We start from the raw sequence: 25895 nt of genomic DNA on the forward strand, positions 1-25895 counted from the left end.
TAGGCTTGTTTTCTAGCTGCTCAGTCCTACTTGTGACTGTTTGATCCCGACGAAATGTCTGGTGGGGGAGAAGCTGTGATGCAGATATCGCTCCCCGTCATTGCATGCTTTGAGATTACTCTTTGGGGGGGGGCATAAAGTTCTTGGTTTGAGAAGTGGCAGATTCTGGAATTTTACTTCCTCTTTGGGCTTTTACTCATGACACAATGTAGACGTTTCTCTTAAAAATGTATAGACACCTTTGGGCTGGTTCTGTTTCCTGTCCCTCTCTGGAGTGCACATAAACCCTCTAGCAAACTAATAGACAAAAATGTTCAGTCGTCCGAACAAAAGGAATTCTAGTGGTGGTTATCCTTTAATTTTTAGAGTATCCCCCAGGGTCCCCAAAGGGTCTCAAAGATAGTAACTTAGTGAAAAACGAGCCTCGGTTGCTGAGAGGCAGGCCGAGGAGGGTGGAGGCTAGCCGGTATCTCCCATTTCATAGCTCTTGTCCACTGCTGGCTGACAGTACCCTAGTCATGGGTGTTGCAATTACTTCATGGAGAAAAACAAACTGTCCCGGGTTTGAAGATATGTGGAGTATCAGGAATGGGGAGAGGTAGAGAGAAAGAGGCTCTGGTCCAGACTCATTTTGAAGTAAGGGATGTTAATTAAACAGAGCTCACGGGTCTGGTTCTTCCAGTTTTCATGACTTTAATTAAAGCCCACGCTGAGTTGCCAGAGCTTTCTTTGGAGCTTGGCTTCCTTCAGCTCATTAGGAATGTGGTGTACTGTATCGTAAGAATGATCGGCTTTGCTGATAACAGTATTTCTCATCTCTCTCAAGTAATACTGCGTCACAGAACCGGGATGCCGTCTTCTTCCTCTTTGTTTCTGTAAGAGTCACTTTGATTCTCATCTTCTTTCTCTCCATTTCTTCAAGAATCACTCCGAAGTCTGTGCTTTCTTTCCAGCATCTGGGCCCCTGACCAGCCAGTTCTGTAGACCTTGCTCTTCGTTATTTCTTTATAGTTATTTGCTTGAGATTGAAGTAGTTTTGGTGGCATCGCTAGCAACTTTCTTATGTAGACAGGATTATGTGGATCGTCCTCTGGCCCCATCTCCTTGAGGTTAATATGTGTGTCCATGTTACAGGAGTGTTTTCCTTGATTTGTGAGTTCAAACATGCTTACTTTCGAGTGCTGCTAGGTCTCTGAAAGATAACTGAGTTCTGTGTTTTGGAACTCAGTTTTTTTTTTTTTTAAAGGTTTTTGCTATTGGGCGCATGTGCTCACCAGAAAGAGAGAGAGAGAGAGACAAAAAGCGAGAAATCATTCCGGGGGGGGGGGGGCCCACCCGAAACCCATCCTCCTCCATTCTCCTCTCGGGATCTTGGGCCCACACACACACACCCGGCGTGAGTTTAAGTTACTGGGTCCAGGACTCGAACCGTAGTTGACTACATAGGAGTCCAGTGACATAGCCATTACTCCAACTGCTTGTTTTAGGAACTCAGTATTTTTTTTGGAGAGGTTTTCGCTGTAGCGCGCGTGCGCTCGCCAGACAGACAGAGAGAGACATAGAGACAGAAAGTGAGAAATCACCCCCCAGGGGGGATGGTCACGCCGCAATCCCTTCTCCTCCATTCTCCTCTCGGGATCTTGGGCATGCACGCACACGCGCCCGGCGTGAGTTTTAAGCCACTGGGTCCGGGACGTGAACCGCGGTCGACTACGTGGGAGTCCAGCAACATAGCCATTATGCTAACTGCTGGTCCCAGGAACTCAGTTTTTTAAGAATTGTAGTAGGGCAGGGTTTATCTTGTTGAAAGTTAACCTGGGCGGGAACCAGCAGTTAGTGTAATGGCTATGTTGCAGGACTCCCACGTAGTCGACCGCGGTTCACGTCCCGGACCCAGTGGCTTAAAACTCACGCCGGGCGCGTGTGCGTGCATGCCCAAGATCCCGAGAGGAGAACGGAGGAGAAGGGATTGTGGCATGACCATCCCCCTTGAGGGGTGATTTCTCGCTTTCTGTCTCTATGTTTCTGTCTGTCTGGTGAGTGCACGCGCCCTATACCAAAAAAACCTCTCAAAAAAAAAAAAATCAGCTAAAAAAAGAGGAAGTTAATCTTGGGACAATTGCACAGTGGTTAAGGTGGCTAGGTCCTATATGACTGGGTGTGCTGTTCAAATCTTGAACCTGGCTGCTCGAAAAACATGTTGGGTGAGGGTACATGTGTGCCCAAAATCTGAAGAGGAGAAGGAATTAGGGCATGACTGACCCCTGTGGGGGGTGCTTTCTAACCTTCCCCACCACCTCAGTGAGCACACCCTCTGACAAATTAAAAAGAAAAAGTTGATCTACAGTGAATACTTCCATAAAGTGAATAGAGCATCTACTGAATTCTAAGAGGCTTGGTTCTCCCCAGGTGTGAATTGGAATGATTAATCCATGTTAATCCATGGTTCATGTAGTATTTATGGCTCTCTTCCCTGAAAGTTCTTTTTCCTTTGTTTCTGTGTTGTGTGTTTGGAGAGGTTTTTTTTTTTTTTTTTTTTTTTTGCTTTAGTGTGTATGTGCTCCTGTGTGTGTGTGTGTGTGTGTGTGTTGGGGGGGGGGGGCACAGAGAAAGGGAAAGTGAGAAATCACCCCCCAGGGGAAATGGCCATGCCACAATCCCTCCTCCTTTCTCCTCCCAGGATCTTGGGCACTCATGCACACGTGTCCAGCATGATATTGAAGCCACTGGATCCAGGACTTGAAGCGTGATCAACCATGTGGAAGTCCAGCAACATAACTGCTATGCCATCTGCTGGTCCCTGAAAGTTAAAAAAAAAAAAAAAAGCTACTTATTTAAAAAATGTAATTCACGAGAGCATGTACACCTGATACATAGGTAGGCACCCCTCCCTCTGGCAGGGTCTTGGTATGCTCTGGTCTCTTTCTGCAGCTCTCCGGCTCCTGAGGATCTCGGGTGCACGTGCACCCAGTTTGTTTTGAGGTCAGCTCAGGATCTGACATCACAGTCAGTCTCCCGGCTTCCCGCGCTGTAGTTAGTATACTTCTGCACCACTGAGTCTGGGCTGAAAGTACTTGTCTGATAGCAGCTTAGAATCGAGGACGTTAACTTAATCACTGCTGAGGGTTAGGAACTGTGGTGAGCATTTCACAAGGATTCGCTGATGTAATTCTCAGGGCAATTCCATGAGATGGGTGGGCGGCAGTGTTAATTCAGTTTACAGATGGAGAAATGGCGTCTGGGGGCGTGGAACTTGCCCAAGTTAGCCATGGGTTTAGTTGGAAGTCCATGCGAGCCGCTTGTTTATTCTTAGTCAATAATTCATGGCTTTGGGTTTGGTTGCTTTGAGAGTTGGGAGGAAGCCCCTTGCTCTCAGAGGTCTGCCCAGAAACAGCAGACACTGTGTGATCCCAGCACGCTTGTCCTCGGATGCCCAGAGCCAGACTTAAGAGGTAACACCCTTAGCCAGCGCATTACCTCCACCCGCGGTGTGGAATCTGTGCGTGATGTATGTTTTCTTATTCCTAAACTGGGATGAAGTTTAGAACAGCAAATATTTAATCAGGGCAAATTCCTCTTGCTAAAATCCTTGTTCAACTTACAGATTCTTTGCCTAAAAATACTCCCCACTTACTGAAGGTGAAATGTGCTAAGTCACCCGCAGAGCATAAAGGACGTCTTGGTTAGTTTTTGGAGCAGGGGGTTGTTTGCCTACTTTTATTTTGGACGAAATGTGCAGTGCCACATACTTACCCCGTGATGAGTCTAAGAGGCTCTGGGCATGGTCCAGGTGGACTGGGGTAAACCAGGAAGGGGAGTCGTTGAGGTAGAAGATAGCGTGGTAGCTCATCGCTGCTGGTATTAGCTTGCTCCTTGAAATGGATTTTAGAGCAAGAAGGAAAGGAGAGTGGTAGGTGTGGGGCAGGAGTAGGGAGGGTCTGAGGATGAATGTGGGGCCAGACGGTGGTGTAGCAGTAAAATGTGACAATGGTAGAATGCGACACTCTGAGACTGACATCACCGACAGGTTCTAGGCTTGTGTGTGCTGCCCTCCCGGGCATGCATGTAACCATGATCAGGGCTGGCTGAGGCTGGGTGTGAGTCACGGTGTTGGGTGTGTGCCCCCTGTCGGGTGTGTGTGTCTCTATTTTGCTAATGAGAGAAATGAATTAATTTAAAAAAAAAAAAAAAAGAAGACTGGCCCCATAGCACAGTAGTTAAGTGTTGTGCATAGGGACCTGGATCTCATGGCTGACTGTGGTTCAAGTCCCATCCCCAGCTACTTGAGACACAGGCTAGGTGCGTGCACGCCCCAAATCCTGACAGGATAGACAAATGGAGGAGGGAGGGTTACACCATGACCACACCGTTTGGATGCTTTCTCTCTCTTTCTCTGGCAAGATCATGCGCCCACTAGCATTAAAAAAATGCAGCAAAAGAGAAGAAAGTGGGCTGGCGTGGGTGAAAGAGGTGCGGGTGTGCATGTGGGAGGGGGTTGGAGTTAGTGTTGCTGGCAGAATGAGGAGGGAGGGAGGGAAAAAACAACCTAATGAGTATGCCAAGGCAGTAAATCCCACGTATTCTTTATAAAATGCCCTGATGAGAGTGGTTGTGTGGTTCCTCCTTCAGGAATATAACTTTTACATATTTTAAACAACACTACTGTCTGGTTGCTAGTACTGTTCATACAGATGTAACTTTTGTTTTGACGAATGATGAAATGATTAATGAAGCATTCGTTTTGTCCTTCATTACTAGTCTTTGAAGATTTTAACCATGCTGTTTACTCATATTAAAATACAGCTAAAAAATTCAAACTCCCTTTAGAAGTCCCTCGCGTGACCACGTCTGTCATTGCCTGTGTGTTGGTATTTCCTGTATCTTTGTGTCCAGGCCCAGTTGCTGTTACAAAGCAATTTCCCGACCAGAATTTCTCACTGGGGTGCCGTAGGATGATGCCTTGGGTGGCCTCAGACTCTGTAGGCCGACATGCCAGTTCCTCATCTGCCTTCCTCTTCTGCCCTTTGGCCTCTGCCAGCTGTGCTGCCCAGGACCTCGGACAGAAGCACCTTAAAAAAGCAGCAGCCTCCTGCTATTACACCTTCCAGTCTTTTTTCTTTTTTTAATACATGTGCACACACACACACTTTTAAGAATCATTTTATTTAACTTTATTTACTTTTCTTTTTTGAGTTTTTGCTATAGGGCGTGTATGCTTGCCAGGAAGACAGAGACAGAAAGTGGGAAATTACCCTCCCCCCCGGGGGGGGGAATGGACACACCACAGTCCTTTCTCCTCCATTCTCCTCTCAGGATTTTGGGCATGTACACACATGTGCCTGGCATGAATTTAAGCCACTGGGTCCAGGACTTGAACCACGGTCGACTACATGGGAGTGCAGTGTCATAGCTATTACGCCATCTGCTGGTCCCTATTTATTATTTTAATTTTGGCCAGAGACATGGGGCGGGAGGAGGAGAGAACAAGAAAGCAAGCTGCCAGGTCCAGGACTTGAACTGCAGTTGGCCATGTGGGAACCCAGCATTCTTATCCACCATGCCATCTACTGGCCCCACACTTTCCAATCTTTCAGTTTCTGCCGTGAAATGCAGACAAGAGCAGGAGAGGCAACTGAAGGTACCAGAAACAGTATAGGAAGGGGTGGGTATCAGGGGGAGGGAGGGAGGGGGGTGAGGGAAGTGTTTAATGGAAACAAAAATGAAAATTTTCCATTGATGATAACATACAGGTAATATCTATGACTTGACTAATGTGCACTGTGTTCACACTGGGAAAAATCATTTTGTATGCTGTAAAGATATGCAATGATTATATATGTATGTGTGTATACACATATATGTGTGTGTGTGTGTATATATGTATATATATTTTAAAAAGCCTCCTCCATCCTGTATTCATTCTTGTCATCCAGAGAGTCCTGCCAGCTGTGAGTTCTACCTATAGGATTTCTGTTTTCCCTGTGTTGGTTTCTTTATCTGTTGCCAGTGGCCATCTGACTTGTCCTCTTGCCTCAGGTCTGACCCCTGGGTCCAGAATGCCCTCCCTTTGCACCCAGAGGTGCCCCAGCCTTCCCCTTGCATACAGGCTTCTTAGGGCATGCACCTGGCCCTTCCCAGCAGATCTTCTTTTGAGCTTTGTCTCTTGCCAGTGATTAATTTTGCAGCATAAATATGTCCCCTGTGATATTTAGTCTGAGCATGAAGTCCAGCCGTCGGCGTGGCAGTTAGGGCTGCTGGATCCTCTATGGCTGACTATGCAGTTTGAGTCCTGGACCCAGTGGCTTGAAAAGCATCACAGATGTGCATGTGTGCCCCAGATCTTGAGAGAGGAGTGGAGAGAGGATTTTGGTCTGACCATCCGGCGTGCTTTCTCACTACCTCTCTGTCTCTTTCTAGCAAGTGCACATGCTCCCTAGCCAAAAAATAAAGTACAGGGCATGCATGTACTAAAAAATGAATTCATTGTTAAACTGAAATGTAAAGTGTTTTTTTTTTTTTTTTTTTTTAGGTATATTACATTTTCCATGAGTGAGACAGAGAGATAGCACCATGAGCAGGGTCTTGATGCCATAGTCTACTTCCAGTCCCAGCCACCCCGGATCATGGGTGCATAAGTGCCGTGTATGTTCAGGGAGGTCTCCAGATGCAAACCAAGAACCTTCTATGTGAGCCAGCCTCCCAGAGTGTCATGTTTTCCCGCTGTACCACTGTCAGCCCCTGAAATTCACATTTCACTTCTCCTTATGTATTTTATCTGGTATCCTGCACACGCACTAATTTGGTCAGTAGCACAGTTGGGTAAATACAGTTACATGTCTTATACCTCGACATCCTGTTCTGATGTAAAAAGTTCTCAGTTGCAAAATTTGCTGAAAACAAAATGTTTGGTGTTTCTTCGTGAAGCAGTACCTTAGTAGGGTCGTAGAAACAATGCATTTTGTCTGAGCCACTTATTCGGGAGTGTTTGGAACGACATGGTTGAGATTTAGTTATAGTAATGATTAGAAAGCTTTTTAAAGGGAGGGAATCCTCATTCTGGAGACAGAACTGCAGTTAAATTTAGTCTTTGTTTTGTTTATGGGCGTCTTAATAGCCTTTGTTATTGCTTCTTTAAGATCTTTCTGGAGAAGAAACTAAATTATCTTCATTATGACACTTTAATTTTATTGCCAGCTTTGTTTACCTTTATTTGCAATGTTTTTGTCTTTCTTGGGAATAACAGCTATCACATGACTTTTTCGTTTTAATTGCCAGGCAATGTGTACTTGCCTGAGGGAAAAGGAGAGAGAAAACACCCCCAGTTGGGTGTGCCCATGCCATAATCCTGTTACTTCCATTTCATTAGGCTCTTGAGCTCACACGTGCACACACACACACACCAGGGCTGAGGCCTGACCTGTGGTGAGCCATGAGAGATTCTGGGTCCTTAACCACCAGGTTACATGGCCACCCCAGCCATCGTGTGATTTTGAATCTGTTTTCTGCTCTGAAGAATATTCAACTTTGATGTTGATAAGCATGTTTTTCTTCTCTCTTTTTTTTAAAAGTTTAGTGTAGGACACATATGCTTTCCAAAAGAAGCAGAGAGGAGGAGAGAGAAAGTGAGAAAGCACCCCCCCCAGGAGGAATCACCACACCACAGTTCCTTCTCCTCTACCCTCTTTTCGGGATTTTGGGTGTGCATGTGTCTGGCATGTTTCTCAAGCCACCATGTCCTGGACTCATACCGCAGTCAGCCATGTGGGAATCCAGCGCCTTAACCACCATACCCTGAACTGGCTCCGGTAATTTTTGAAGATTCCAATATTGGATTTCAGGAATCATTTGGGATAAGTAAAAACTAAGTGGTACTTTATGAACACCATTTTTTAAATTTGATGAGTGTGCTTTTCTCAGTTGCAAAATTTGCTGAAAACAAAATGTTTGGTGTTTCTTCGTGAAGCAGTACCTTAGTAGGGTCGTAGAAACAATGCATTTTGTCTGAGCCACTTATTCGGGAGTGTTTGGAACGACATGGTTGAGATTTAGTTATAGTAATGATTAGAAAGCTTTTTAAAGGGAGGGAATCCTCATTCTGGAGACAGAACTGCAGTTAAATTTAGTCTTTGTTTTGTTTATGGGCGTCTTAATAGCCTTTGTTATTGCTTCTTTAAGATCTTTCTGGAGAAGAAACTAAATTATCTTCATTATGACACTTTAATTTTATTGCCAGCTTTGTTTACCTTTATTTGCAATGTTTTTGTCTTTCTTGGGAATAACAGCTATCACATGACTTTTTCGTTTTAATTGCCAGGCAATGTGTACTTGCCTGAGGGAAAAGGAGAGAGAAAACACCCCCAGTTGGGTGTGCCCATGCCATAATCCTGTTACTTCCATTTCATTAGGCTCTTGAGCTCACACGTGCACACACACACACACCAGGGCTGAGGCCTGACCTGTGGTGAGCCATGAGAGATTCTGGGTCCTTAACCACCAGGTTACATGGCCACCCCAGCCATCGTGTGATTTTGAATCTGTTTTCTGCTCTGAAGAATATTCAACTTTGATGTTGATAAGCATGTTTTTCTTCTCTCTTTTTTTTAAAAGTTTAGTGTAGGACACATATGCTTTCCAAAAGAAGCAGAGAGGAGGAGAGAGAAAGTGAGAAAGCACCCCCCCCAGGAGGAATCACCACACCACAGTTCCTTCTCCTCTACCCTCTTTTCGGGATTTTGGGTGTGCATGTGTCTGGCATGTTTCTCAAGCCACCATGTCCTGGACTCAAACCGCAGTCAGCCATGTGGGAATCCAGCGCCTTAACCACCATACCCTGAACTGGCTCCGGTAATTTTTGAAGATTCCAATATTGGATTTCAGGAATCATTTGGGATAAGTAAAAACTAAGTGGTACTTTATGAACACCATTTTTTAAATTTGATGAGTGTGCTTGTCAGAGACAGAAAGAAAGGGAAAGTGAGAAATCACCCACTTGGGATGACCATGTGACAGTTCCTTTTCCTCCATTCTCCTCTTGTGATTTTGTACACGCACATATACACACATGGGTGTAATTTTGAGCCACCAGGTCTGGGACTCGAACCATGGAGTTGGCCATGTGGGATCAAGTGCCGTAACCACCATGCTATGTGCTGACCCTGTATTTTAAGAAAAGATTTAGAGAAAATTAGGAAAAAGACTTTAGAAGATCATCTCCTTCCTCAGTTTGGTTCTCTGTGTGCATGAGATGATTCTGTAGTGGATTTCAACTTGTAGGCTAGTGAACATTGTAAGAACCCCACTTTTCCTCGGTTTTAACTGATGACTTTTCTAAACTCTTTCTCCTCAGATTCCTTTTTTTGAAGATATTTGCAAAGGCATTAAAGCTGGCGACACCTGTGAGACGCTGGTGGGGTATTCTGCGGTGTACAGAGTCTGTTTTGGAATGGCCTGTTTCTTTTTTATCTTCTGCCTACTGACCTTAAAAATCGACAACAGCAAAAGCTGTAGAGCTCATATTCACAATGGGTAAGTCTTCTCTTCCTGGTGATCGCCTTCTCCTTTCCTTAGTATCTCAGGGTCCTTCTACTCGCCAGACCCTCTCACTGTTCTTCCCTCGTTGGAATTGTTGACTAATTTTTGGGAAGGGGACCTTGTACAGGGAGTCAAAAATATACTGTCCAGTCACCCTTCTCTGGCATTTTCTGAGATGGCTATTCCTGGGGTCTGCAGACACAACACTTCAGTTGCTAGCCATTGGTAAAGCAGTTTTGGGAACCAACCAGGTGGAGTGGTGGTTAAAATGACTGAATCCCACATGGCCGACTACATGGTTCGAGTCTCAGATGTGATGGCCTGAAAAACACGCTTGATGCATGTGTGTGTATACCCAAAATCTTGAGAGGAGTATGGAGAAGGGATTGTGTCATGGTCATCCCCCTCTTAGGGGTGCTTTCTTACTTTCTCTCTGTCTCCAGCAAGCACATGCACCTTATGGCAAACTTAAAAAAAAAAACTAAAAAAAAAAAAACTAAAAGTAGTTTGCATGTATTTATTGAATACATCACTAAGGTGGATGTAGATACAAGCTGGCTTACCATTCTTGGGTAGGAAGGAAGAGGACAGAGCTGTGACACCTGGCTCAGAAAGACACAGTTCTTTGCATTTTCCTCCCCTGCCCCCATTTCTTAGCATAATTGATGACCACCTCTGTCCTGTAGGATAAAACCCCCAGTCACTGGGCCTTCCCTGGAGCCACACTCTGTGTGGTTCCTGTGTGCATATGTGTAGGTTCAAATAAATCCGCATGCCTTTTAGTCTGCGTTTGTCAGTGATTTTCAGGGAACCTCAGAGGATGAATTCCTTCGGCCCCTCAGTGGTCGCCACAGAGTGACCTGAGAGCTAGAATTCTACTGGGCACACCTGGTACAGTAATGAGAAATTTACTGGAGACAGAGTCCCCCCGTAGTCTCTACCCTTGTAATGGGTAGAGAACCAAGCTGGTTCCACCCCGGCAAGGAAATCCTGCTGTACACAGTCAGAGGCTGTCCCCATCTTTCTGACTGGGGAAAAGGCATTCTTCGGTCACGTCATTACTTCGTCTCGATTTGGAGAGAGCACGTCCAAAGGTGGTGTTGTGGGGTGACTGCTTACCTTCTGAGAGGCCTTTTGTCCCTCCTGGACTATCACTTAAATACATTTCCTCCTTTTTCCTTCTAGCTTTTGGTTCTTTAAACTGCTGCTGTTGGGAGCCATGTGCTCAGGTGCTTTCTTCATTCCGGACCAGGACACCTTTTTGAACGGTATAAATGGGGTGTTGTGGGTACCTAATTTGTTGTTGTTGTTATTATTAATTTATTTACCTTTAAAATTGACACTTGGGGACCAGTAGGTAGTGTGGTGGTTAAGGCGCTGGACACTCCCACATGGTTGACCACGGTTCGAGTCCTGGACCTGGTGGCTTGCTTTCTCACTTTCCTTCTCTTTCTCTCTGTGTCTCTCTCTGGTCAAATCAAAATAAAATGAATGAATGAATAAAAGTAAATAAATAATTTTTAAAAAATTGACACTTAATCACAGTACATCTTTACAGGGTATAATAAGGTTTTTTTTCCCCAGCATAAATACAGTGCATATTAATCAAGTCAAAAACATTACTATGTACATTGTCATCAGCAAATAATTTTTCATTTTTGTGTCTATTAATCACTTGCCTTTTTCCAGCATGTCTTTTTTTCCCGCAGTTTTTTGTCATAGGACTTGTGCACTTGCCAGAAACAGACAGTGAGAGGGAAAGTGAGAAATCACCCCCACCCTCCACCCCTGAGGGATGGCCAGCCACAGTCCCTTCTCCATTCTCTTCCTGGGATTTTGGACACACACATGCCCAGCATGATTTTTAAGCCGCCCGGTCTGGCATTAGAATTGTGCTCGACCATGTGAGAGTCCAGCAATGTACCACTATGCCACCTGCTAGCCCCACCCAGCATGCTATTTATTTTGTTTTTACCCATTTTGTAAATTGATTCATAGGTGTAATCCAGGATGGCTTTGGTATTTTGAATTACTGATTTTCTTTTAGTCTTAAAAAAAAAAAATCCTGTCTTACCTGCCCACACTCTGTCCTTCCCACTCCTCCCTCTCCTTGTCCCATTTGGGCAAGGTGTGAGAACTTTTTGTTAAAGGTTAAAGAACTAAAATGATTATTTTAAAGTTATTGTCCTAGTGGGAAAATGAGGTACTTAAAATTTGTTTTTAAACCAGTTCGTCACCTCGGCATGACTCCATGAGCCCAGGGAGACCTTCTTTGTTCTGAACTCTGCACAGAAAACCCAACAGCAGGCAGCACAGGGTTTTGTAGCAGCTAGGAACCTGCTGCAGGCCCGGTAGGAAGGCACCCTCTGGGGACCAGCAGTTGGAGTAATGGCTATGTCACTGGACTCCCATGTAGTTGATCGTCGTTTGATTCCCGGACCCAGTGGCTTAAACTCACACGGGCACGTGTGCATCTGTGCCCAAGATCCCAAGAGGAGAATGGAGGAGAAGGGCCATCCCCCCCAGGGGGTGAATTTTTTGCTTTCTCTGTCTTTCTGGCGAGCGCACGCACCCTATAGCAAGAACCTCCTCTCCCTCCAAAAAAAAAAAAAAAAAACCCCCCCCCCCCAAAAAAAAAAAAAAAAAAAAAAAAAAAGGCACCCTCCAGCTTGATTGTGAACATACGTACACGCAGCTGCGGAGTTTTGAATTCCTGCACTTACTCACAGAACCTGCTGAAATTCGTTGTGTGTTGTCGTCATCATAGTGGAAAGGGGTGCACATCTTCATATGAGCTAGGGGGAAAGCCTGAATTTCAAAACACTTTATTTGGGGCCAGCAGGTGGCGTGGTGATTAAGGTGCTGGACTCCTACGTGAATTTGCGGTTCAAGTCCTGGACCTGATGGCTTGTTTTCTCACTTTCTCTCTCTCTCTCTCTCTGTTTTTCTTTGGTGAGTACATGTACTCTGTAGCAAATTAAAGAATAATAATAATAATGATAAATAAATAATTCTTTATTAAAAAAACTCTTCACCCCACATGGATTCTGTGTCCTAATAAACACATTAAAAGCCTTCTCTTTGTGTCAGTTTATATGGAACAGCCGTAATCCCTCAAGTAGTTGCTTACTGGATCCTACTGGTTTCTAAAGGTCATACTGGTTTTTTATATACGCCTTAAGGATATATCCAAGTCTTGCTTTTACCAAAAATACTCTTTAACTTTTTTTTCCATTCTTTTTTTATTCCCCACAGAGATACTTTTATTTATTAGAATAGTTTATTTAGAATGGAAAGAGACCTTGAAGTTCCCTGGTCCAGCTCAATCATTTTATACACAACTGTAACCCATGTGATAAGGCTCATCCACGGTTACACTGTATCTGCAGCAGAGCCAGAAGCAGACCTGAGTCCACTTCTCCCAATCAACCTCATTTCCTCACTAGACATTGTGACTTCTTACCCAATAATACTTGAACTCTTGATTTTTCTGGGGGTGCTTTTTGTTTTTAAGTTATGGACCACTGTGTGTTTTATGAATTACTGCATCTTTTTTTTTCTTTTTTTTTGAGAGGTTTTTGCTATAGGGCACATGCGCGAGCTAGACATACAGACAGAGACAGAGAGACAGAAAGCGAGAAATCACCCCCTAGGGGATGGCCACACCGCAATCCCTTCTCCTCCATTCTCCTCTCGGGATCTTGGGCACGCTTGCACATGTGCCCGGCGGGAGTTTTTTTTTTTTTTTTTTTTGGAGAGGTTTTCGCTATAGGGCGTGTGTGCTCGCCAGACAGACAGAGAGAGACATAGATATAGAAAGCGAGAAATCTCCCCCCAGGGGGGATGGTCACGCTGCAATCCCTTCTCCTCCATTCTCCTCTCGGGATCTCGGGCACGCACGCACATGCGCCCGGTGTGAGTTTTAAGCCACCGGGTCCGGGACGCGAACCGCGGTCGCCTACGTGGGAATCTAGCGACATAGCCATTACGCTAACTGCTGGTTCCCCGCCTGGCATGAGTTTTAAGCCACTACGTCCGGGACTTGAGCTGCGGTCGACTACATGGGAGTCCAGCAACATAGCCATTACGCAAACTGCTGGTCCCTTCTTTTAAAGAAATTTTAAATTTTATTTATTGTTAGTATTTTTTTTTATTTGCTATAGGGCATGTGCACTTGCCAGAGAGAGACAGAGAGAGAGTGAGAGTGAGAGGGGAGGAGTGAGAAAGCAAGCTGGCAGGTCAAGGACTCAAACCAAGGTCCACCATGTGGAAGTCCAGAGCCTTAGCCACCTGCTGGCCCCTGCCTCTCTTCTGATACCTAGCAGTTGTAGTGTGAAGGTGAAATTCTGATGCTCCAGGTCCAGACTGCCTATGTTCAAATCCCAGCTACGCCTTTGACTGGCCATGACGCATCAGCTTATACAGACTCGCAGTTTTCTCAGCTATCAGTGCATACAGTAGTAGTGCCCACCTTCTATGGGTGTTTGGGAATCGATGTATTACTTGCGAGCTAAGGAGCATTCGGTGCGCATCAGTGGTCCCTGCCTACCGTCTTTTGAGCTGAACATATGGAATGATCATATCACCGCCTTCTGGGCGGTCTTTTTTTTGCAGCCTGGCGTTACGTAGGAGCCGTTGGAGGCTTCATCTTTATAGGCATCCAGCTCATCCTGATCGTGGAGTTTGCACACAAATGGAACAAGAACTGGTATGTGCTTTTGTGGACAGCTTCCAAGTGAACTCACTGACTCAGAGAAGCTGCCCACAGTGTCGCTAAAGGCTCCATTCTGAATTGTAGCCTGTTTGTAACAACAACAACAACAAAAAACGATTTTTGCTGGCAATTTCCTTTCATTGTTGCTTTTTCTTTTAAATTTTGTTATAGGGTGTGTGCACTTGCCAGAGAGAGACAGAGAAAAAGTTAAGTGAGAAAGACCCTTCCCTGCCCCTGGAGGTATGCAGCCACAATCCCTTCTCTTCCATTCTCCTCTTGGGATTTGGGCACACAAGCACATGCTCCAGTGTATTTTTTAAGTTGCCGGGTCTGGGACTTGAGTCTGCAGTCAGCCATGTGGGATCCAGCCACCTTAACCATCACACTGCTAGCTGGCCCCTCACCTGCTTTTTAGATCTCTCCATTACTGTTTCTAATACCTTTCTACCTTTCCTTTCTATACTTACTGTCTTGTTGACTTTCTTCTCCCCTGCGTTCTCTCGTTTGATGTAAGTCAGCCAACGGTGTGAGTTAGCCACCCTCGAGCTTCTTGTACTCTTTGGTCCTGGTGCTGTGGATTTCGTGGTGGCGGAGAATGGAGGCTTCACCTTAAGCTTCTGTTCTTACCAGATTAAAAACAAAACATGTAATTTGAAGCTGGAACTTCATCTCCTGCTAAAAGTATGAGATAGAATAATTTTCTCCATCAAACTCTTAAAAAGTTTTTTCCCAGCTACTAAGAGGGGAAGGATCCCTTCATTAGAGAAATTTGTTATGCTACCTTAGAAAAGATGGTAACCTCCTGCCTTTTAAAAAGATAAACTCTTAAGTGCCTTGAAAATAGAATCCATATCCTTGACAAGTTGGGAAATGCTCACATCCATTTATTTCTCTCTTTCTTTCTTTTAAAAAGTTTATCCTTTTATTTCTGATTTTCAGAAGTAGGGAAGGTGATCCATCCCAGCCTCCAGGGTGATGGGTATGTGCACACGAACTTGGTATGCAGGGAGACCTCAGGATGCGGACTTGAAACCTTCCTCTGTGTCTTCAGCGTCACCGAATGCCGTGTTACCACTGTGCTGCTGTAGCTGGCCAGTGCCCAGTCCTTAATAGCTAGTTTAATTTTTTGCTGAGCCACCTTGAGGAAATGACAAGACGAAAGTCCAGCCCCTGAGTTCGCCAAGTTGATTCTAAGCAAAGCAATGAACTGTTCCCTTACTTTGCTTATAAAATATAAATTACATGCTTGTACCTAATAGGCTTTTATTATGTTGCGGGCATCATTTTATTTGATACTGAACTTTGAGGGGGAAAATGCCATATGAAATTTATTTTTATTTTCAACAAAACAAAATATAGTATCCAATTTTTTCTTTTCTGAGTATGTTCTTCAGTTTAGTAGGTATTTTTATTTTAGGAATTTTTGTTTGTTTGTTTTTAATTATTTTGTCTCACCAGAGAGAGATAGGCAGAGAGAAAGTAAGAAATTAAGCCACTAGGTCTGGGACTTGAACTGTGGTTGGCCATGTGGGAGTCCAGTGCCTTAATCACCATGCCACCTGCTGGTCCCCAGCTTGGTAGGTTTTTAACAGGGTCTTGTTATGTTGCTCAGGGTGGCCTCGATCTCATGATCCTCCTGCCTCAGCACACCCAAGCTGGGGCTACAGGTGTATGCCACCACACCAGCTTTATATAAGTTCCTGTATGTCACCTGCTTTTTGGGACATCCTTGAAGCCTAGTAGTTTATGCTGTGGACCTTACTAGATCTTATTTTGATGCGATATTCCTGAAAGGTATGGCTTGGATGACGATAGTTTTCTGTGACCCTCTTCATTTGTACAGAAGAAATACCTACATCAAGAGGGAAATACATTTTCACTGATTTAATAGAATTTTTCCATGGCAATTTCTAGTATGCTTTAATTCTGAAGTTTTAAAGTTATTTATTTATTTTTTTTTTTGAGAGATTTTTTTTTTTTTTTTTTTTTTTCTTAAGGGGGCGTGCGCCCCCCACCTGCTATAGGGCGCGTGCGCTCGCCAGACAGACAGAGAGATAGAAAACAGGAAATCACCCCCCAGGGGGGATGGCCACGCTGCAATCCCTTCTCCTCCATTCTCCTCTCGGGATCTTGGGCATGCACGCACACGCGCCCGGCGTGAGTTTAAGCCACCGGGTCCGGGACTCGAACCGCGGTCGACTACGTGGGAGTCCAGTGACATAGCCATTACGCTAACTGCTGGTCCCTTAAAGTTATTTTTTTGAGTTTATTTCTCCTGAGAGAAGGACAGGCAGAGAGACAGAGACAGCGACAGGCACCCCCTGCAGGTCTTCCCATCGTGAGGTAGCACCAGCCCTAGCCAGCTAGGCGCAGAGACACTGGTGGGCACACATCTGGACGTCCTGAGTGGCTTCTGCACTGTGGAGTGTCGCATTACCACAGCGCCACCATGGCCAGCTTTACATTTTTTTCTTGGACAAAATAAATCCATCATCCTACAAATTTTAAAGGTGCACTTCCAGTAGGGAACTTTGTGGTAAAATATTAGCATCTCTGACACTGAGTGCTTGATCGCCCCTTAAAATAGGCTGTTCCCTTAAGGATACTTCTGCTTCTTCACTCTGGCGTATTGTTTCGATTGATTCTGAAGCCATTTTCCAGACTAATTATTGAGGCCGAGTTTTAACGGGCACTTAGGAAGAGTTTAGCTGCTTTACGGACTTTCTAAAACTACTCAGTGAACATGGCTTAGGAGCTTTACAGCAGATAATGTTGCCATTGTTCAGACTTCAAGGCCACTATCCTAGCAAAAAGCCCTTTTGTCCACAAATTTCTAGTTGATTTGTCTGCCTAAAATCAAGAATAAGCTAGGAAGCTCATGAATATTGTGATTTTCCTTTATATTTAACTAATTTGGTGGGTTTTTTGCTTTTTTTTTTTTCCAACTTAAATGGCTAGTGTAGAAAATATAATACTCATCACTATTGTGATGCCAGAGTGCGTTTTCTTCTTTTCTTTCTTTTTTCTTTCCTCCTTCCCTCCGTTTTCTTTCTGTAAACATCTTGAGAGGACAAAGATCCTGACAGCTGCAGGAGGGAAGGCCACAGGCAGCCAGGACAGGGCAGTCACTCGGCTTCTTGGACCTCGGTTCCCACACCTGTAGAATGATGTAGCCCGACTAGACGTTTAATGTGGGCCTTTTTCTTTTCGCTTAAACTTTGTGATTCGCAGTGTTAATTTTTTAGAAAGTGAAATAAAAAGTAGTTAGTGGGGACCAGTAGGTGGCATAGAGGTTAAGGTGCTGGACTCCCACATGGGTGAAAGGTTCGAGTTCTGAACCTGGAGGCTTGAAACTCACACCGGGCATGCGTGCCTGAAATCTCAAGAGGAGAACGGAGGGGAGAAGGGATTGTGGTGTGGCCATCCCCCCTGGGGAGTATATCTCGCTTTCTGCTCTTAATCTCTCTCTGTTTCTCCTGTGAGTGCATGTACCCTGTGGCAAAAAAAAAAGGGGGGGGGTCTTCCAAAAGTCATGGAAAATGTATAGTTTTCTCATTTTTACACTAGAATAAACTTGTGTGCTAATTCCATTTTTTTTTTAATTTAAAAAATGTTCTTTATTCATTATGCCATATTGTGTGTACATGGTAAAATGAGAGAGGGGAGGAGGGAGGCAGGCAGGCAGGCAGGCACCCTAAAATTGAGAATAAGCTAGGAAGCTCACTAATACTGTGATTTTCCTTTAAATTAAACTAATTTGGTAGTTTTGGTAGTGCCCATAGGATCTGGGCATGCCATAATCCCCCTCCTCCAGTTCAGTCCCCTAACCTGTCGGAGCCCAGGCACTTGCCCGTGTGCCCAGGGCCTGGATTCGAACCGTGGTCACTGTGTGGGATCCAGCTACTCTAGAGCAGCACACTACCGCCGTACCGTGCAGCTGGCCCCTACAGTCTCTTTGGAGTCCCCTCATATTCAGATGTTCCTGATGAAAGCCCATTCCGAAATGTGTGAGCGTTTATGTTTCCTTTGCCGCTGTTGTTGGGTTTTGTTTGGCCTCCAGCCTGAGCCCAGTCAGTACTCCCACCCTGAGGCCTGCTTGCTGCTGTGGCTAGACTGTCCTAGGCCGATCCTGTCCCGCTCTTTATCCACGGGCTTCTCGGTTCGCATCAGTCAGCTTGGCCCTTAGACTATCACTGTGAGCCAGGCGTGGTGATGTGCGCACTGAGAGAACGTGAAGATTAATGAGTCAGGGTGCTTATCTGAATATCTCCAAGGATTAGATGCCATCACAAGGCCAAACGGTGAGGGAGTGGCAGGACCAGGACCACCAGCCACCCTGCCAGCACTAGCACTGCTTCATGGAGTAGTTTGTTTTTAGAAAAGTTATTTATTTATTTTTTTAATTTGTTTATTTCTCGAAAGAGGTAGAGTCATCCCCGCAGGGTCCTCACACCACTATCCAGCACATAGCCTTAGGCAGCCAGGATCACAGGCACATGTGTATGTCCAGTGTACCCAGGATGCAAGCCCAGGACCCTCTTAAGGCGAGCATTGTTACCCTTGCGCCACCCCAGCTGGCCAAGTTACTGAGAGTTGACAATCTTGACACTAGCATTCAGTAAGCACCTATTATGTGCCAGATATCGCCCTACACAGGAGGAGCATAGCAGTGAATGCTGTGTGTCCTGCCCTGTGGAGCTCACATTCTCCTGGGAGAACATCCAATAGGTTCAAAGTGGTTTAAAGAAAAATAAAAGCAGGTGAGAGGGTTAGGGAGAGCCTGAGGCTGGACTGAGCTCGTTTGTTGTGGAAAGGGGCATGGCCACTAGGGCTGTAGCCCAGTTTTGGGGACAGAATGGAGGAACTGGAGTCAGGGAGGTAATTAGGACAATATAAGAAGCTTTGGGTTTTTTATTTTTATTTTTAGTTTTTAATTTTAATTTTTATTTATTTTTTGGAGAGGTTTTCGCTATAGGGCGTGTGTGCTCGCCAGACAGAGAGAGACATAGAGACAGAAAGCGAGAAATCACCCCCCAGGGGGGATGGTCATGCCGCAATCCCTTCTCCTCCATTCTCCTCTTGGGATCTTGGGCACGCATGTACATGCGCCCAGCGTGAGTTTTAAGCCACTGGGTCCGGGACGTGAACCGCGGTTGACTACGTGGGAGTCCAATGACATAGCCATTATGCTAACTGCTGGTTCCTGGGTTTTTTTATTTATTATTATTAATTTCACTAGAGACAGAGGGGAGCAGCGAGGGTAAGAAAGCTAGCCGCTATGTCTGGGACTCAAACTGTGGTCAGCCACGTGGTAGTCCAACACTTCAACTACCATACCATCTACCGACATAATGAACCTTTGATTTTTAAGTGAGTGGAAAGGGCACAGTAGGTCTTTGGGACAGGAGGAGTGTAATCTAATCTATGTTTGAAATAGAAGATTAGCAGAGGCTGGGGGCACAGATAAGGATGCCAGTGGGAGATAATCCAGGTGGGAGGAGTTTGCCTCTAGGTGGTATTAGGGTGGAGAGAGGCTGCAGCAAAGGTTCACTGCAATACTATCATCTTTTTCCATTTTTTAAAAAAATGTTGTTGTCCCTAACAATGGGAAGAGTGGAAGAATGGAATTGCTGTTTTCTGAGGCTGGGAAGACTGCACAAGGGCAGGTTTGGGGAACGGAGAGGTGAATATGGAGAAGTTAGCCCGTACATGTCAAGTTTGAGATGCCGGTTAGACCTCCAAGCAAAGATGCTGAATGAACAGTTGGGTGATGCATGTCTGGAGTTCAGGGTCTCCTGTTAGAGTGGAAGATTTGACTTTGCCACTATAAACATTAACTAATTAGAAGAAAACCCTTCATATACTAATAATATAACCCAAAAGACTAGTGGGAGAAAAAGTGACCCCTCGCCCACGCACCAAGCACTAGCGTTCACCTTTTTGTGTGTGATTCAGCCCGTCTCTGTTCTCTGTTGTTATTTGGCTCTGGCTTGTTTTCCCTTTTTCTCTCATTTCCTGTGTGCCTCTCACGTTAGAATAATTCCGTGGTCATTGGAGTGTCTGGCTCAGATTCAGGAATACATGCTCATTATCGTGCTGACCTTTCCTCCCTATTGTCTTTGTCTCTGGCTGCCCTAACTTTTTCATCATTAAAGGAGTTTAGCTGGGTTGCTTGAACACTTTCCAGTTTTGTGTGAAAACTTAGCAAATTGCTTTCTCTGTGAAGGTTTGGGAGAATGTGGTCACAGAGCAGTTTAATCATCGGCAGATGACAGTGATTCAGTCCATTCACCCTGTGGTTCTGTCCTCTGCCTTTAGCTTCCTAAACACTCCTTCCTTTGTTCTGAACAACGTCTGTGGCCTTAAACCACCACTTGTTTCTCCCATGCCTTATTAATGTGCACAGAATCTAGAAAGTGCATACCCTTTCTTTATTATAACAGCCCATTCAAGTTTTCGCTCTTTTCTTGAGTGAGTAGATTCTCCACTCTTTTGAAATGTCAAGTTCTTTACCATTTCTTGGTATTATTTTGCAGAAGCAGCACCATGACAGATCCTCCTTTTCAATACAGGAAGTGAAGAGCTGAGGTCAGCCAGTTTTTTCTGAGGGAGAAGATGGGTGCCATCGGGGTTGCTAGTAGCACTTGGAATGAGACCGGCACCCCCAAGCTCTGCATTTATGTGGAAAACCTGAAGGAGCCTCAGCAAGAGCCAAACAGTGTTGTGGTGGTTGAGGTGGTTGGATCCCATGCAGCTGACTGCATGGTTTGATTCGGGGACCCGAAAGCTGGGGAAACATGCCAGGAGTGTATATGTGTGTGTCCAAAGTGCCAAGAGGACAAATGGCCTAGAAGGGATTGTGGTATGACCATGCTCTGTGGGAGAGTGCTTTCTTGCTTTCCTTCTCTCTCTCTCTCTCTGACAAGCATTCATGCCCTTTAGCAAATTTAAAAAGAAAAAAGAAGGAGCCTCAGTGAAGAGCCACCTTTTAGTGCTGCCAAAACCTGTGTCAGGGTAGTTCAGTCTGAACAGAAAAACCAAGATAGTCTGTGGGTATTCATTTTAGATGATGAAAACACTTGTGTCAGAAAACAGAATTGAGACCAGCAGATGGTGTAATGGTTATGTCACTGGATTCCCACATGGCCAACTGTAGTTCGAGTACTGGACCTGGCTTCAAACTCAGGCTGGGCGTGTGTGCTTGCATGCCCAAAATCCTAGTAGGAGAATGGAGAAGGGATTGAGGCATGGCCATCTCCCCTGGGGAGTGATTTCTCACTTTCTGTGTCTCTGTCTCTTCTGTGAGTGCATGTGTCCTATAGCAAAAATCTCTCTAAAAAAAAAAAAGAAAGAAAGAAAATGGAATTCTTGGGGCCAACAGGTGGCAGGTGGCATGGTGGATTCCCACATGGCTGACTGTGGTTCAAGTCCTTCTCATGGCAACTTGCTTTCTCACTTTCCCTCCCTCTCTCTGTCTCTGGTGAGCACATGTGTCCTATAGCAACATTTAAAATAATAATAATAATAATTATCAATTCTTTTTTTAGAAAAGAGAAGATAGAATTCTTTCATTGTTTAGAGAAAATTCTAACCTTGCACCAAGACATTTGTATCTACCAGAACCTTCTAGCTTTGATGGAGCATATCATCGGGACAGCTCCATCACAGTGGCCTGGGACTTGGTCGCATCAGTTAGCCCCTGAGGGATGGTACATGGCAGAGTCCTGGGCGTCATTGACTTGTCTTTTCCCCTCTCCCTTCCTTCTCATCCACTTCCTGGAGAAACAGGACTGCAGGCACAGCCACGAACAAGCTGTGGTACGCCTCTCTGGCCCTGGCGACGCTGATCATGTACTCCATCGCCACCGGAGGCTTGATTTTGATGGCGGTGTTCTATACACAGAAAGACCGTTGCATGGAAAACAAAATTCTGCTGGGAGTAAACGGAGGCCTGTGCCTGCTTATTTCAGTGGTAGCCATCTCGCCCTGTGTCCAAAACCGTAAGCACGTTGATTTCCTTTCCTTATTTATACTGATTCTGAGTGTCTGAGAAAACACAATGGTTTTTTGAAATTTAGGTCATTCCTTAACTTCTTGTGGATGGGCCAGTGACAGGAAAGCAGATTTCAGTCTCCCCTTCATAGGCCACACTTGGGCCAGGCATGATAGCCAAGCTTACCTCATGTCACAGAGGAACCGAACTCAAAAAAGTCAGTCAACAGGAAGGTAGATATTGCCATTACTAAATAATGCACTGCAAGGAGGCTTTAAATGGAAAATGCTCTTAGTATATGTCCTTGTCTACTCTGGTGTTGCTAACAAAATTACCCGAGGCTGAGTAATTCGTAAGAATAAAGGTTTAATTCTGCTCCCTCGATAGAGGTCTAGCGTCTAGGAACAAACCTTGGGTTCATATGGCAGAGAGCAGAATCTTGAGCAGAGTGACTGTCCATAAGTTTCTGCCTGCTTTGGTTTCCTTTCTTCTCTTATAAACCTACCAGAACTCGTTCATGGGGGTCCTACCCTAATGAGCTTCTCACCCTTAAAGGCCCCACTCTGGAACATCATGAAGGGATTAAGTTTTCACTTACCGCCTTTACAGTACAACCCAACACATGAACTTTTAGGGGATAAACCTTTATCCAAAGCAGAACAGCATATATGAAGCATGGTGCGTATGCACTTGCCTGCCTGTGATCTCCTTGTAAAACTGGAATGAGAAGGTTCCAGAAGGAGCCACGTTTTGGGGGTGATGGTTCATTCAAGGCTGTGGGCCAGGGAGCACTGACAGCATGACCTGGGAATCAGGAAGCAGGAAGCCTGATCCTGACTCAGCCAGTAGCTGGCCCTGTGAGCTAACCCAGACCCAAAATCTTCCTCAGTGAAGTCGGCAGAAACATGGGAGCCTGACCTTGCTCATGGTTATTCACCACAAAAGGGGAGAGACTAGAATTTGAAGTGCTTTAGAAAGTGTAGGTGTGAGGCCAGCTGGTGGCACGGTGGTTAAGACAGCTGGATTTCAAATGTTCAACCTTGCAGTTTGAGTCCTGGACCTGGCTGCCTGAAAAACATTCTGGGCACATGTTTGTGTGTATGATCAAAATCTCAAAAGGAGGGAGAAATAGAGGAGAAGGGATTGCAGTTACCCTCCTCTATGAGGGGTGCTTTTTCATCTTCTCTTTTTCTCAGGTGGGCACACATGTCTTCTAGCTAAAAAAAAAAAAAAGTATAGGTGTGAGTTGTCATTTATAAACTACTTTTTAGAAAAAAGAATTATTTTATCTAACTGCGTTTGTTTATTTATTTATTTATTTATTTGTTTATTTATTTTAATTTGACCAGAGAGAGACCAGTGAGAGAGACTGGGTGTAGGGGAATGAGAAAGCGAGCTGCCAGGTCTGGGATGTGAACCGCGGTCGTTCATGTGGGACTCCAGTGCCCTTAACCACTATGCCACCTGCCAGCTCCCCATTCATAAACTACTTCTGATATCTAACCAGTATACTATCTTTGGGGGTTATGCAGAGTGATGTCTCTGGTCTGATATTTGGTGACAGGTGTTTTATTCTATAGGTTATTAATGTGATATTTAGGCATCAAAGTAACAAAAAGAAAATATGACTAATAAGTTTATAGCCCCCTTGAGTCCCTTTTAAAATAGTGGTTTTATTAAGGAAACTAGTAGCAAATACTTCTAAAATTTTTCTCTACTAAAATTTCAAGGTCATAATTGAAGTTGAGAGTGTTATTATTTTAATACATTTAATTGATCTGTTTAGAATTTCTTAGAACACAGGGCCAGCAGTTGGCGTAATGGCTAAGTTGCTGGACTCCCATGTAGTTGACCGCAGTTCGAGTACCGGACCCAGTGGCTTAAACTCACACCGGGTGCGTGTGCGTGCGTGCCCAAGATCCCAAGAGGAGAATGGAGGAGAAGGGATTGTGGCGTGGCCATCCCCCCTGGGGGGTGATTTCTCGCTTTCTGTCTCTGTTTCTGTCTTTCTGGCGAGTGCACGTTCCCTATAGCAAAAACCTCTCCCCAAAAACGAATTTCTTAGAACAAGTTACTGATATTCAGATTAAAATCTCCTCTGTGTTAAATCTTACCTTATGGGGACTGGGGGGTGGTGTGATAGTTAAAGGTGCTAGACTCCAACATGGATGACCACGATTCCCACGATTCGAGGCCTTTACTTGGCGGCTTACCTTCTTGCTTTCTCTCTCTCTCTGTCTGTCTCTTTCTGGTCAAATTAAAGCGTAGTAATAATAACAATAACAATAACAAATGGAATTAAGTAAATAAATAATTCTTTTTTAAAAATTTACCTTTTGAAATAGGTATAACATTTTGAAATATTTTAATGCCTTTAATTGCTAAGGTATTAGGTTAGAAAAGTCAGAATGTGTTTTTTTGTGTGTGTATTTTTCTATGCAAAAATGCTTATGACTTTCCTGACAACCCAATAAATCTTATTCTCAAGCCAAAGAGTGACATAAAGTGATCTTTTTGTATACCTTTATTTGTAATTACAATTTCATAATGATAACTCTGAAAACAAATTGAACCATAGGGAAGACTGGGTAAAACTTTCATTTTAGCAGGCAATTGAAAATTTCATTAAAAAAAGGGAGAGGGGAATCCCCTGACACATCTTGGTTATCCTGAAAGACAGGCACCTAGTTTAATTTTGGTATTGTAACTTGAATGCCCTTCTCCCAATGAGTGCTAAGCCCACAACCTTCATCTTTAGCCTGAGCAAGATCTGGTGTTCTGGTGTTCCCAGAAGCTTTTTTTTTTTCCCATTGATAGATACGAGCTTTTTTGCATTGGCATGGACAGTAAGCATTTGATGGCTTCGTGGAATCCAGAATCCACGCCCTGGGATTTCTGGCCTATCATTTACCCCACTCAGCTGTGTCATCTCACAAATAGTAGTGGTAATCTTTGTTCTGATCTTGTGATTTAAGAACTAATGTTACAGACCTCAGGGACAAGGCAGTTAGGCAGAGATGCTAAGATGTTGGCGTCTCTAAAATAACAGTGTTAGACCCAATGTAAAACTTTCCCTTAATGTCTTTTTAGTTTTGTCTGAGAAATACATTATGTACCTTTTTTTTTTTTTTTTAAGCCTGTCTCCAATCTGTCTCTTGTCATTTTCCAGGACAGCCGCACTCCGGGCTCCTGCAATCAGGGCTCATAAGCTGCTACGTCACGTACCTCACTTTCTCAGCCCTGTCCAGCAAGCCTGTGGAAGTAGGTAAGCCAGCCTTGTTAGGGTACGTGTTCATGGTAGGAATGTTTTTATTTGTGGAGTAGTGAGGTATTGTTAAATCATTCAGCTAAATCAAGGATCATCTAGCCTTTTTTAAAAAACATAAATAAAATCTTCAAGCTGGGCTATAAAAACGAAATTTTTTTTTTTTTTTTGGATTTACCTGCTATGTACGGGAAAGAACAAAGATGTGCTCTTTAGTTTGCTTTTAGGCCTACTCTGCATTTTCCTGCTCTATTTTCAAGGAAAAAATTTTGTTATTGTTGCTTCCTTTTAGTTATTATTTTCCTTTCCTTTCGATAGACATTTCTCTGACTGTAACAGGAAGAATGAGAAGCAGGATACACATTCTGAGCCCAGATCCACCATTTGCTGAA

General features: G+C 44.4%; 1 protein-coding gene across 1 annotated transcript in view; it reads left to right on the forward strand.

Annotated features, from left to right (window-relative positions):
* The window catches only part of SERINC5 (serine incorporator 5), a 129090-nt gene that overhangs the window by 76326 nt on the left and 26869 nt on the right, over positions 1–25895 (forward strand). The window contains exons 3-7 of the mRNA XM_006143515.3: positions 9347–9525; positions 10717–10799; positions 14146–14239; positions 22034–22245; positions 25408–25503. Of these exons, the coding sequence (XP_006143577.1) occupies positions 9347–9525; positions 10717–10799; positions 14146–14239; positions 22034–22245; positions 25408–25503 (664 nt within the window). The remainder of the gene's footprint in view (positions 1–9346; positions 9526–10716; positions 10800–14145; positions 14240–22033; positions 22246–25407; positions 25504–25895) is intronic.

This window comes from Tupaia chinensis, unplaced genomic scaffold (genome assembly GCF_000334495.1).
Source record: "Tupaia chinensis unplaced genomic scaffold, TupChi_1.0 Scaffold000099_1, whole genome shotgun sequence".
NCBI lineage: Eukaryota > Metazoa > Chordata > Mammalia > Scandentia > Tupaiidae > Tupaia > Tupaia belangeri.